Raw genomic sequence first — 12,489 nt, 5'->3', positions numbered from 1 at the left:
TCACCAGCGACCTCCCAGCGACTTACCTGCGATTCCTATCAGGTCGCATTGTTTTTGGGATTGCTGGTAAGTCGTTGTGTGTAACTGGGCCTTAAGACACACTTGTCTTTTACTCCTCATCTATTGTCACCGCACACACTTGACACCATCTAAACCAAATAAGTTTATCTTGGTCTCATCTGACCACAGAACATGGTAATCCAGTAATCTATGCCCTTAGTCTGTGTGTCTTCATCAAACTGATGGCTTTCTTGTGCATCCTCTTTAGAAGAGGCTTCCGTCTGACATGACAGCCATGCAGACCAATTTGATGCAGTGTATGGTTTGAGCTGAACCCCACCCTTTCATCCTCTGCAGCAATGCTGGCAACACTCATGTCTATTTTGAAAAGACAACCTCTGGATAGAACACTGAGCATGTGCACTCAACTTCTTTTTGTTTGACCAAGGCGAGTCCTGTTCTGAATGGAACCAGTCTTGTAAAACCGCTGTATAGTCTTGGCCACCGTACTGCAGCTCAGTTTCAGGGTGTTGGCAATCTTTTTATAGCCTAGGCCATCTTTTTATATAGAGCAACAATTCTTTTTTTCAGATCTGAAAAGACAATAATGTGATGGGTTTATTCAGTTTTGTGATCTACTGTGTATATAATAATATATAAACTTATTAGTTTTCATAGCAAATGCTAGTAGAGCTGATCTGGGTCTGATGGGACTCAGCATTTCTGCTAATGCATAAAGGTGGCAGACACCCACACATCATGGGTTCACTAGATCCTACAGAGGTATGCGGCTGGTGAAATAGACTTAATAATATGTTCTCATTAGGATTCCTTACTGGTCTGACAGCAGAGCACCCCAACCTGCTCTTAGATTTCCAATAGCGCAGGATCAAGTGCTGTAAATTTATGCCGCTTGGCTGTTATGAGGCTAAAATCCTCCTGACTACAGATGTGATGACTAACTAACCGCATTGCAGGTCTCTTTGTGGCATCTGACCCAGATACTTTGCCATATTATGCGCATTTGAAGAACTAGTCCGGTGGGCGGTCCTATCCTATGACTGGCAGATATCACTAGCCTGGTATACTTGCATGGAAGACTGTCAATCACTGAGTAGAATTGCCCACAAGACTTTATAAGCCCAGAAGGAATGTAACTTAATACATGACACTTCTATTGTTTCCTATAAAACTACATTAATGTACTCAGCCCTTCCTGCTGTAAACATGCTGCCGCTGTCTGCTCGTGTGCCAGGCTCCCTTTAAACGAGGTCTTTAATTTGCATTACTCTTTTGAAGTAGCACTATTATTGGTGTTCATGTCTGGCTTATTCCTGTCTGACTGGATAGTTCTCCTCCCGAGCTGTGTATATAGCCTGACGGGACTGATGTCTCACATTCTGTAGTGGAAATCAAAGAAGCAAAGGTCAAGTCTTTGTGACAAGACGGACAGATTGAAGAAGCCTTGTTGTCCTACTCCACAGAGGGCCCTGGATGACGTACTTTACAGCACTCTGACCTCCACCACTCATATATTAATAGGGTATCCTAAGAATTTTTTTTACCCCTTAGAAACCTCAATAGCTTCTCATACTGCCAGATCATATCCCATACTTTGCACTGACGAGGGGCAATCACGCCGAAACACTGTTTGCAAATTGGGGTTCTGATCTGGCATAAATCCTGTCATATGAAAAGGCTTGTTAGAAGGCCACTTTTGACTTTTAGGATTGTTACTTCCAATAGGTGGCGCTAGAGTTCGTCTCCTTCCTCCCTGGAGGGGTATTGCAGCTATAAGACCCCTCACTGGCAGCCAGACTGATTTGTCAGGTCTCCGCAAGGAGAAAAGTTTTCCCCTTAGACCTTGTCAGTGTTTCAAAATACTTGATCCTTAAGTCAATTTCATCCTTCTAAATTTCGTATCCTCATGTCTTTATAAGTGAAATCTATCAAAACATGAAATTATTTACATAGTACGATAAAATCCGAAAATAAAAGAAACATTGGTACATTAGTGGGCAGCACATCTGGGGTCCTGAGATTAAATCCCACCAAGGATGTTTGCATATTCTCCCTGTGTTTGTATGGCTTTCCTCCTACACAGCAAATACCTAAAGATAGGGAATGTACATTGTGAGCCCCAATGGGGATAACTATTATTTTTATTATTATTATTATTTATTATTATAGCGCCATTTATTCCATGGCGCTTTACAAGTGAAAGAGGGTATACGTACAACAATCATTAACAGTACAAAACAGACTGGTATAGGAGGAGACAGGACCCTGCCCACGAGGGCTCAGTATACAGGGAATGGGTGAGGGTATAATAGGTGAGGACAGAGCTGGTTGCGCAGTGGTATACTGGACTGAGGGCTATTGTAGGTTGTAGGCTTGTTGGAAGAGATGGGTCTTGAGGTTCCTCTTGAAGCTTTCCACAGTAGGGGAGAGTCTGATATGCTGAGGTGGAGCGTTCCAGAGTATGGGGGAGGCACGGGAGAAATCTTGTACGTGATTGTGGGAAGAGGAGATAAGAGAGGAGTAGAGCAGGAGATCTTGTGAGGATCTGAGGTTGCGTGCAGGTAGGTACCGGGAGACTAGGTCACAGATGTAAGGAAGAGACAGGTTGTGTATGGCTTTGTATGTCATGGTTAATGTTTTGAATTGGAGTCGTTGGGCGATGGGAAGCCAGTAAAGCGATTGGCAGAGTGGCGAGGCTGGGGAATAGCTGGGGGAGAGGTGGATTAAGCGGTCCGCAGAGTTTAGGATAGATTGGAGGGGTGCAAGAGTGTTGGAAGAGAGGCCAGAGAGCAGGAGGTTGCAGTAGTCGAGGCGGGAGATGAGGGCATGTACTAATGTTTTTGCTGATTCTTGGTTCAGGAAAGCACGGATCCGGGGGATATTTTTGAGTTGTAGTCTGCATGAGGTGAAGAGGGCTTGTATGTGTGGCTTGATCATAACTATGATCACATCTGTAAAACGCTGTGAAATGTGACGGCGTTATATAGGCAAGTATAAGGCTCTGTGCGCACTAGAAAAGTGATTTTTCTCAAGAAAATTTCTTGAGAAACTTCTGGGAGTTGAAGATTTCCGCACCTGCGGAAAAATCCGCTGGAAAAACGCATGCGGATTTGCCGCGGATTTACCGCAGGTTGGTCCCTGCGGTTTTGCAATAAATAATATAGATAATCGATAGACAGATAATGGATAGAGTGAAAGATGGATAGATGAATAGATAGATGAATAGATAGGCCCCTTTCACACATCAGTGATTCTGGTACGTTTGTGCTTTTTTTTAAACGTACCAGAATCACTGACATACACAGACCCATTATAATGAATGGGTCTGCTCACACGTCAGTAATTTATCATTGCACGTGTCTCCGTGCAGCGTACCCGCGTGTGCGTGATTGCCGCACGGAGACATGTCCATTTTTTTCTGGCATCACTGATGTCCCACGGACCACGCAGTGGTGTGGTCCGTGAAACACGTGCCACAAAAAAAACGTGCTTTTAAAATAAAAAACATTTTTACTCACCCGGCTTCAGCGGCGCTTTCTGCAGCCCGTGCAGCTTGCTGCTTCTGAGCCGGCTCATTACTGTCGCGCATATTCATGATGCACGGCACAGCCGACCCGGAAGCAGCTGCTGCGGGGGTCAGCGCCGGCCGCATGCTGCACCGCGGGAGCGATCAGCACCATGGAGAGCGGGAGCGCGCACAGGTGAGTTGATTTCTAAGTACAATCACGGGCCACGGAGAACGGAGCCCGGATTGCACTTAGACAACCCACGTGTGCCGTAATTCACAGCACACGGAGGGACATGTGCGTGTTTTACACGCCAGTGAAAAACGTCAGTGTTTTTCACTGACGTGTGAAACGGGCCATAGATAGATGAGAAAGACCTATATAATGTTCCACCTCCCTGCATTTTCTAAGCTGGCACCCTTTAGTGACTTTCATGTGGCACTAAAGGGTGCTTAGCCTTGTATTTAGCCATAAAATAAATAAATAAAAAAAAAAAACGACGTGAGGTCCCCCCATCTTTTGTAGCCAGCTAGGGTAAAGCAGACGGCTGCAGCCTGCAAACCACAGCTGGCAGCTTCACCTTAGCTGGTAATCCAAATTAGAGGGCTGTTATTTTACATTAAATAATTTAAAACAAAAGACGTGGGGTCCCCCCCAAATTAGATCACCAGCCAAGGTAAAGCGGACAGCTGTGGTCTGGTATTCTCAGACTAGGGAGGTCCACTGTTATTGGACACTCCTCAGCCTAAAAATAGCAGGCCCCAGCCGCCCCAGAAGTGGCGCATCCATTAGACGTGCCAATCTTGGCGCTTCGCCCCAGCTCATCCCGTTGCCCTGGTGCGATGGCAAACGAGGTAATATATGGGGTTGATGCCAGATGTGTAATGTCACCTAGCATCAAGCCCTGGGGTTGGTGAGGTCAGGCGTCTATCAGATACCCGACATCACCAACCCAGTCAGTAAGAAATAAAAAATAGACAACAAAAAAAGTTTTATTTGAAAAAACACTCCCCAAAACATTCCCTCTTTAACCAATTTATTGAAAAGAACAATCAAATCCACGTCCGGCGTAATCCAATAAGGGGGGGGGGGCATGGCGATCCATACCATAGTCGCTGTCCCAGTCAATGAAGAACAGAATGTTCCCCATTGGCTGGGAGAGCAGTGCAGTGACCTGAGCTAACATCAATAGCCCAGGTCACTGCAGGGGATGCCGAGCGCTGCCATCAGGAGCATAGGTGAGATCATTACCTTCTGTGATCATCTCCTGTACTGCTGACGCCAGCGCTGTCACTGACTTCTATGCCCGCCGCGTTGTCAGCAGTATCGAGAGCCCGTGACGTCACCGCTAGTGACAGTCTCGGGCCGCTCGCGAGACTGGCATAGACAGCAGTGACAGCGGTGACGTCAGGAGGCAGGAGATTGTCACAGCAGGTAATGATCTCACCTCCTGACAGCAGCGCTCGTCATCCCTGCGGCTCCCAGCACTGCAGGGTGTCAGTGTCTGCCTGCGCTGCCGCGTGACAGGCTGCTGACACTGCGGGCAGACACTGACACCCTGCAGTGCAGGCAGCCGCGAGGCTGGAGCGGGACACAGACTGCACGGGCACCTGGAGGTCGCACGGAAGTGCTTCTGTGCGGCGTCCAGGGAGTGTGACGTCTGTGTTTACTCTGCTCCGCTTCCTCTTCCTGGCATAGTGACGTCGCTTCCTGCAAAACCGCAGGCAGCGATGAGCTTTACCGCAGGTAAATCGCGGCTATACCGGGAGTATACCGCACATAATTTGCTACCTGCGGTATACCCCCGGAATTTCGCGATTACATTACAGTGAATGGAGTGAAATACCCGGGGTATTCCGCAGGTACCTGCGGAAAATAATGGACATGCTCATTTTCTCAAAGTTTCTCGAGAAAATTTTCTCAAGGAAGTTTCTTGAGAAAAATCCGCAGTGTGCGCACAGCTATTTTTTTTTCTCATAGGATTTGCTGGGAAATGTCTGCACAAAGATTTCAAACATTTCTCAAGAAATTTCCGCAGTAAATCCGCGGGCAAAACGGCCTAGTGCGCACAGAGCCTAAGAATTATTACAATTTTTCAATTGCTTCACTCTGAAAAAGAAATGAAAAGCCAGATAAACCTTTCACTTAGAGGTTCCCTTTAACCTTTACTAAGGGGTAAACTCCTTGAGGATTTTCTAAGAGATGCCTTTGTAGAATATCTCAATAGGGATAACCTCACGACCCAACATTTGGGGGGCATTCGTTACATGAAGCAGCGGCTGTTAATACCCATGGTATAAATAAGAAATCTCCTGCCTCAGCTTTAAGGGGAAAGATGACAAATCCATACCCAACTTTATTTATCAGCAATATGTCATGCCAGCTAGAACGGCAATCTCGAATTTCATATCCAATACATAAATTAAAGGGCATACACATAACTGATCATATTTGTGGAAGCCAACTGGCACCCACAGGAGCGCCTACTACCAAGCTGTCACAATATTAAAAGGAAAAGACCCAAACAGCCTTATTAAATCCGCTACCAGTGCCGCACAGTAAAGCACTGATTATTTGTCCTCTGCGGAGTGGATTTGATCATATTTCTACTGTATCATGCTGCTTATATAGGTAGATTTAACAAAGCAGGTGTCCGGCGTCCGAGGCCCCACGTCTTTGGGAGCGTGCCCATGATCAGGAATAGCTGTGTTTTTGATATTCATCGAGTCCAAAACGCTGCGTTGTACAGTACAAGCATAGTGGATGGGATTTATAGAAATCTCATGGCCACGGTGCTTCTTTTTTCCGCAGTGCAAACTGACCGGCAGCTCAGATTTCCGAGCCGCTGCCTGTCAATTTATGCTTGCGGAGACTCGAGTGATCTCAGCACGGAGAATATAGCGAAAGTCTGCAGCACCCAGACTCCTGATCGTGGGCATGTACACTGCATACTCCGGTGGAGAACACTCGTGTCTCTCTGCAAGAGAAGACACTGCATCTCAAACACCGCATATGCAGATCCTGGGCACGTAGCCTTAGAGGGAACTTGTCATACCATACACACGGTTCTTTCTGCAGGAGCAGATCAATACATGGGTTAGTGGGAAAAGATATTACAGCAATCAGTGTGTGGTAACAATATGTCCCCAAGCATAGGCAGGTAGTCGCTAAGTACCTGCCTATTGTGCAATGCACCGATCTATAACGCTTTGCATTACTATGGACTCCTAACATCCCATTGACAGAGGAGCCCAGAAGAGGAAGACCTTGCTCGGTTGAGGTAGAGCAGCTGAATCGCTGGCAGGAGCCGCCTGTGACCACTCTGATCCAGTTGGAATAGGCAGGCAGCAACTATCTACCTTTTTTTGAGGGAGTTGAATATTTTGTTTTTGGGCCTAAAAACTGAGTCCTGAGCAAGCTCTTTAAAGAGAATCTGTCACCAGATTTTTGCTTCCTCATCTCAGAGCAGCATAATGTAGAGACAGAGACCCTGACTCCAGCGATGTGTCATTACTGAGCTGTTTGCTGTCATTTTGATAAAATCAAAATTCTCTGCTGCAGATCTAGCAGTTATACAGAGCTCATGAATATGCTGGACTACCTGGCAGCACACAAAGTAGTCCTCTAATGATGATCTACTGCTGATTAATCAGTGATTTTATAAAAACTACACTAAACAGTTCAGTAAGTGACACATCGCTGGAATCGGGTTCTCTGCCCCTACGTCATGCTGCTCTCAGGTTAGGTGGCAAAAATCTGGAGACAGATTCCCTTTTAAAGGGTTATATATTAGTGGTTAAATATGTTTCTGACCTTTTTGGAAAAACGTGTTTGTCACCATTTTGTGAGAGTTGCAATTTTTCGGTAATTGGGGCTGTGTGAGGGCTTGTCTTTCATGCACGTGCTGTGCTGCTGGGTTGCTACGTAGTGGCATATAGGCAGAAGTTCACTGTATGAGCCGCCACCTCCCGGCTCAGCACGGTAATGGATTGCAGAGTGATGAGCTAGACCAGTCCAGACCTTGTGTGTGCAGTGTGACACCAGGGTAATGACACATCGGCAGATCACAGTGCACACCCGTGCTCACAGCGTCCGCCAGGGTTTTCTGTACCACAGGATATTGAGCGGAAACAGAGGGGCACTGCAGGAACCATAACCGTGCCTCTATGGGGGTGATATCGGCTGGCTGGGCTCTACTGCTGACCACTGCGACTAGTCAAACTCATTAGCATATGCAGTAACAATAGACTAAACTGCTGACCTTACATTTATACAAACAACTTTCCCATAATATTGGGGTTGCTTGCAACGGGCATTTAAAGACCAATTCAGCGCTGTAATTAGTTAATAGGGGTAAATCCTGCTGTCAGGTTCCCTTTAAACTTACTGCACTATGATTGCCAGACTCAGATTTGACCCTTCATTGAATATTCGCATCATATTTGCTATGCACCAGTACTGGGGTACAGACCCTGTTATAGAATTCTTGAATATTGATAGCAATGGTCTGTCTATCATGGTGTATTAATTCCTGCAGTACTCGGAGGTGTATGCCATCCAGGCCCGGGGATTTCTCTACTCTTGTGATTTTGAGGCAGCGCTGTGCTTTCTGCTGGATTAAAGTGGTGGTCCGCTACTTGGACAACCTAAATCCCCATGTTTACCCACAGGGAAAAAACAAGACTCCTCTCCGGTGCTGGCATTGTTCCAGAGGCTGTCTCAGCTCTCCTGGGGCTCACGTGATGATGTTACGAGCCCAATCGGCGCCTGCTTCTGTTAAATCGAACATAGAGGAAGGCAGAGCTGCATCTGGCCGCTTACTTCTCGATGTTTGATATGTGCGTAGGTGGGGCAGGGAAGCCCTTACCAATTGGGCACCGGGTTCGCATGAAGTAACAACATCACATGAAACCCAGGAGGGCGAGTGAGAGCCTCTGGAACATTGCCAGTGTCGGAAATGAGAAAGTGTTATTTTTCCAGGGGAAAACATGCCAACTTGAGAAGAGGTTGTCCAAGTGGTGATCAACCTCTTTACGCTGATAACATTTAATAGGGAATTTATGATATCCTCCTGATCGTCTTTGTTATTGCCGAAGACATGTTTTTAGTATTAAACGCTATCTTCTCTATAAATGTGTTTTTGGTATGTATTCTGGAGTGTCTAAAGCAAATGCATTGGATTTACATTGATTCATATGGAAACAATTGCCTCATTTTTGTTGGTTTCGGATTTCATTGATTGTTTTTGCACAGACTATTGATGAAAACTGAGGTATCTATGTATAGGCAATGTTTTATATATGTACGTGCCATGTTATATCGGTATAGGCCATATTATATAGGTATGGGCCATGTTATATAGGTATAAGCCATGTTATATAGGTACAGGCCATGTTATATAGGTACGTGCCGTGTTATATAGGTATGGGCCATGTCATATAGGTATGGGCCGTGGTGTATATAGGTACGGGCCGTGGTGTATATAGGTACGGGCCGTGGTGTATATAGGTACGGGCCGTGGTGTATATAGGTACGGGCCGTGGTATATAGGTACGGGCCGTGGTATATAGGTACGGGCCGTGGTATATAGGTACGGGCCGTGGTATATAGGTACGGGCCGTGGTATATAGGTACGGGCCGTTATTACAACAGGCTGTGGCGCTATGAATATTGTCTTGTATGTCATTTCTGTCTTCTATTCCTCAGGGCTTCCTGTCATTCATGTGTGCTCCTCTCATCGGTGCTTTATCGGATGTTTACGGGAGAAAGTCTTTCCTGCTCATTACGGTATTCTTTACCTGTGCCCCTATTCCACTAATGAGGATAAGCCCTTGGTGAGTGAACGTGATGCATGTTATGTGGCTGATGCCAGATAAGATGGCAGACGCCACAAGCTATCATGGGTGAATTGTGTCGGCATGGAGATTTGATATCTATCCCTTTTCTCCTCGCAGGTGGTATTTTGCAATGATTTCGGTGTCTGGAGCATTTTCTGTTACATTCTCTGTGATTTTTGCCTATGTTGCGGACATTACACAGGAACATGAAAGAAGTACGGCTTATGGACTGGTGAGTGTATTGCTATTTCATCGCTTTGTAGAGGAGGTCTTCAAGGGTTACTTTATATTTCCATTTAAGCTGAAGGCCCCCATACACATTAGATAAAGGGCGCTGAAAACCGCCATTTTTGGGGTGACAAAGGTACCATCTGGGTGTGTAGGCCTCTCGACTATCCCATGACGAATGTTGGGCAAGAGAAGAATTAGGCACTTGGAATTCCAACCCCACATCCTTGTGTCTTCAAGGGAGGAGAGCTGGTGCCAAAGGTGTCTGGCGGTGGCTTTCTCCTTTCATGAAAACGCATGAACGCTCGGCCTAGGGGCCATGTGTATGGGGAGCCGGCCATAATGAGCGTTCAGCACACAGCTGTCTTGTGTGTGGCCGCCTCAGTTCATTCATTTTATTGTTAGCGAAATGAAAACAAAACCATGCTGACTTTGATTAGTACATCTCGTTTTATGTAGACTGAGCTTGAGGCATGTGGAAGAACCATTATATTAAGACTGTTCACACACAGCATTTTTTTTTGTTTACAAACTGTGCTCTCTTGGCATTAAAAACGCTGCATTTAGAAGGCAGGTCTTGCTCCATTAAAGGGAATCTGTCACCAGATTTGGTGACTATAAGCTGCGGCCACCACCACTGGGCACTTGTATACAGCATTCTAATATGCTGTATATATGAGCCCAGGCCGGTGTATAGAACGTAATAAACACTTTATAATACTCACCTAAACCTGTCGCTCCGGTGCGCAACGGTTGGATGGGTGGAGCCGTTCTCCTGGTGCGACGCCTCCTCTTTCGGCCATCTTGGTTGTCCTCCTCCTCCTTCTGAAGCTGGCGCGCATGACACGTCCTACATCATACAAACTCACCGGCATTGAGGTCCTGCGCAGGCGCACTTTGATCTGCCCTGCTCAGGGCAGATCAAAGTATTGTTCGGCACCTGCGCAGGACCTCAATACCGGCCTGTATGGATGACGTAGGACGCGTCATGCACGCCGGCTTCAGAAGGAGGAGGAGGACAACCAAGATGGCCAAAAGAGGGGACGCCGCACACTGAGAACAGAGCCACCCATCCGACCGCTGTGCACCGGAGCGACCTTCTAGATGAGTATTATAAAGGGATTTTTACTTTCTATACACCGGCCTGGGCCCTTATATACAGCATATTAGAATGTTGTGTATAAGAGCCTATCGGTGGTGGTGGCCGCAGCTTATAGGTTATAGGTTTTACAGGTTCCCTTTACAAAAACTGCTGCGATTTTTGCACTTTCTCAATGCTTTATATGGGTGAAAAAAATCAAATTTAGTCAAGAAATGGTGCACACAAGATTTCTGAAATCTCATACCTTCTGCTGGCACTATAAACACATTTTATGTGCATTAACAGCGCTGCTTGTGAACATGGCTAAATACGGCATTATTTTTTTTATTTCTAAATGAACAAACATAGCTGGGAGTCTTAGCTTTCAGAATGAAGGCGCTTGGTAAAGCCACCTCTTAGAGATTGTCTTACTCCGCCTCTCAGGCTTAGTGTTCCTTCTTATGAATCCTCTGGGCTGTGTGGGAATAAAAGGAATTATTTCTTCTACATAGTAATAAGTAGGATGGTCAGAAAGCGGGCGGTAACCTACAAATTAACTCTTAAGCTCCTCTTAGTTTACACTAGATGGCAGTTCTTACATTTGATGTTATTAATCTGCAGTCAGTCCTATGTAAACTTTTATAGCCACATCATAAGAGACATGTATGGCATATCTGCAGTATATCAGGCAGCCGCTGTGGCTCTCCTAATTATTGTAGTATGGGTCAGATACCTTGATGTTTTTAAAGCCGCTCTCCACTCCAGCCCCATACTCGCCCTCTAGCAGCGTCATCTTTTTCCAGCAGTGCTCTGGTCAGTCTCCTGGGAGTTTTGACCTGCCGGCAGCTCCAGTGTTTCATGGAGCACACCGGAGGTCACAACTCAATATAAGTTTACGAGAGATTTACTTTGGGAGCTTGTGACATAACTGCTGACATCCGGCCAGTCATAAGACGGCGCCGGTGCACTGGGGCAGCATCGGTGAAAGGTGAAGATGCTGTAAGATGACAGGGAGCAGAGGGCTTAGATGTAAAGCGCCACTCTAGCAATGAAAAAAAACAAAAAAAACCCCAAACAAACAAAAACTCTGGAGTGGTGCCTTAAATGTAACTGTACCATCATATCTCCAATAAATATAGTAGTTTTGACACTTGGACTGCTTGTTAGACCTTACGTGCTTCTGCTTTCTTCTTGTTAGGAAAGTCTCCTATAATTACATTTGAAGAGACTGTAGTATATTTGATCACATTTCTTAATCTTTTTTTCCTTTTTCAGGTGTCTGCTACATTTGCAGCGAGTTTGGTTACAAGTCCCGCGATTGGTGCTTACATCTCCACATTTTATGGCGATAACTTAGTCGTTCTTCTGGCTACCGTGGTGGCGCTGTTGGATATCTGCTTCATTTTATTGGTTGTGCCAGAATCTCTGAGGGACAAAATGAGACCCAACTTCTGGGGCGCCCAGATATCCTGGGAACAAGCAGACCCGTTTTCGGTATGATTTTTTCTTTCTTCACTATTCTTTCTACTATTGTACAGTATTGTAGTTATACTAATTTGTGCACATTTTTAAATTGGAAAGTGTACAACACTAAGGGGTACTTTGCACACTACGACATCGCAGCTGCAATGTCGGTGGGGTCAAATCGAAAGTGACGCACATCCGGCGTCGCTGTCGACATCGGAGTATGTGAATCCTTTTTACTACGATTAACGAGCGCAAAAGTGTTGAAATTGTATGATCGGTGTAGCGTCGGTCATTTCCATAATTTCGCTGCAGCGACAGGTACGATGTTGTTCCTGCGGCCGCACACATC

General features: G+C 45.8%; 1 protein-coding gene across 1 annotated transcript in view; it reads left to right on the top strand.

Moving 5' to 3' along the window:
* The window catches only part of LOC142245821 (hippocampus abundant transcript 1 protein-like), an 87,404-nt gene that overhangs the window by 45,238 nt on the left and 29,677 nt on the right, over positions 1–12,489 (top strand). Inside the window, exons 4-6 of the mRNA XM_075318796.1 lie at positions 9,234–9,361; positions 9,482–9,596; positions 11,949–12,167. Of these exons, the coding sequence (XP_075174911.1) occupies positions 9,234–9,361; positions 9,482–9,596; positions 11,949–12,167 (462 nt within the window). The remainder of the gene's footprint in view (positions 1–9,233; positions 9,362–9,481; positions 9,597–11,948; positions 12,168–12,489) is intronic.

This window comes from Anomaloglossus baeobatrachus, chromosome 1 (genome assembly GCF_048569485.1).
Source record: "Anomaloglossus baeobatrachus isolate aAnoBae1 chromosome 1, aAnoBae1.hap1, whole genome shotgun sequence".
Lineage (NCBI taxonomy): Eukaryota > Metazoa > Chordata > Amphibia > Anura > Aromobatidae > Anomaloglossus > Anomaloglossus baeobatrachus.
This window is presented reverse-complemented; position numbering and strand designations above follow the sequence as displayed.